General features: G+C 62.2%; 1 protein-coding gene across 1 annotated transcript; it reads left to right on the plus strand.

Annotated features, from left to right (window-relative positions):
* Positions 1-28: 28 nt before the first annotated feature.
* Positions 29-1,195, plus strand: DQ04_16401000 (hypothetical protein; the record flags this gene model as incomplete). Its single annotated transcript, XM_009317459.1, has 1 exon — positions 29-1,195. The coding sequence occupies one exon, from the start codon at positions 29-31 to the stop codon at positions 1,193-1,195; it is 1,167 nt and encodes a 388-aa protein (XP_009315734.1).
* Between the last annotated feature and the right edge of the window lie 252 nt (positions 1,196-1,447).

Genomic DNA, 1,447 nt, shown 5'->3' on the forward strand with positions numbered 1-1,447 from the left:
TGCGGCGACGCTGGGCGTGCTGAACGACATGTGCGGCGCCGTGCCGGCGCTTGGCCCCACCGTGCGGCATGCGGCTGGCTGCCTGCTGTGTCTGCTGCTTTGCACCCGCGGTGCACCGCTGACGCCGATGCTGGCCATCGTCCCGCTGCTCAGTGCCACACACCAGGAGATACTTCTGGACGCCGCGCTCGCCCAGCTTGCGCTCGTGGGTGGCGATGATGCGCTGAACGACGCAGACGCGGCCGTGGTGCTTGACATCGCCGCTTCAACCACCTGCGTCAAGGACGCGTCGAGGGTAGAGTCGTTGCTTCTAGCGATGCTTGCCCGCCACTGCCCGTGCGTTGGCTCGTTGGGAGGTCTGCGCCTCGCCCTGGGGGCGTCTTGCGGTGTCGCAGCCGTTGGCATGGTTCTTCGGAGCCTCCGTGTCGACGCGCTGGTAGCGAGCCTCGAGCCCACTGCAGCGACCGTGGCGTACGTGCAGCGTCTCACGTTGGAGGAGCGGCGCAGCCTTGCCTTGTCCAGTGCGTGTGGTTTTCTTCTGGTAGAGCTGACTTCCACCAGCACCGCCGTGGATGGCGAACAGCAGGAGTTGCAGCTGATTGCAGGGGCAAGTGTCACTGCGGCTGCGGTGTCGCGCTTGGCAGAGGCCCTTGCGGAGACTTCGAACCCTCTGAGGCTGGTGCAGCGCGTGTTTCCACATATGCACCAGTCTGTGCAGGTGTGCGGCATTATTATTGTGCTGTGCACCTCGGTTCGGTCACGTGAGTTGCAGCGGAAGTGGATGCCGTGTGTGGAGCACGCCCTACTGAGTGTCATCCACGCTGAGACGCTGCAGCGTGAAGGGCAGAGTGCTTGTGTGCAGGAGCGTGTAACGCTTTTTATTCGCGGCTTACTGCTGCTACTACTGGTTGTCGCCACACCGGAGGCGGTGCGCTCTCAGCACCCGGGTGTCTGCGCTGCACTGACGCAGCGGCTGTTGCAGCAGCATGCTGGGGAGTTGAAGAGTGTTATTCAGTCGCTGCGCGAGGAGGAGGCGACTGCGCTGCGCCAACTAATGCAGCTGCTGAGCAGTGGTGCTGGTGCAGCTCAGCACGCGTCGGCTGATGGGGCTGAGGTGCAGCGACAGAGGCTGGGGGCGGCGGCGGCTTCGGTCCCGCAGCGCCTCACCATAAATGTGGCGTCATACTCCCAATAGCCGTGCATTTTTCTCGAAGCTCTTCAACATCCATTGTGGCGCTGCAGGAGAGAAGAGAGAGACACTCGAGGGATCGGTGTGTTCCTGTGCGCTAATATATGTGCATGTGAGTCCAAAATGTTTCTGTATCTCTTTGTGTGGATGTTCTTCTTGCTACGATTCGAAATGTATGGAGCCGGGGTCTGCCTGTCTGCCGGAAGTGGGCGGAGGTGCGGCGAGGTGCACATATGTGTGTGTGTGTGGGGGGGGGGG

This window comes from Trypanosoma grayi (assembly GCF_000691245.1).
Source record: "Trypanosoma grayi strain ANR4 Tgr_1640_V1, whole genome shotgun sequence".
In the NCBI taxonomy this organism is placed as follows: Eukaryota; Euglenozoa; class Kinetoplastea; order Trypanosomatida; family Trypanosomatidae; genus Trypanosoma; species Trypanosoma grayi.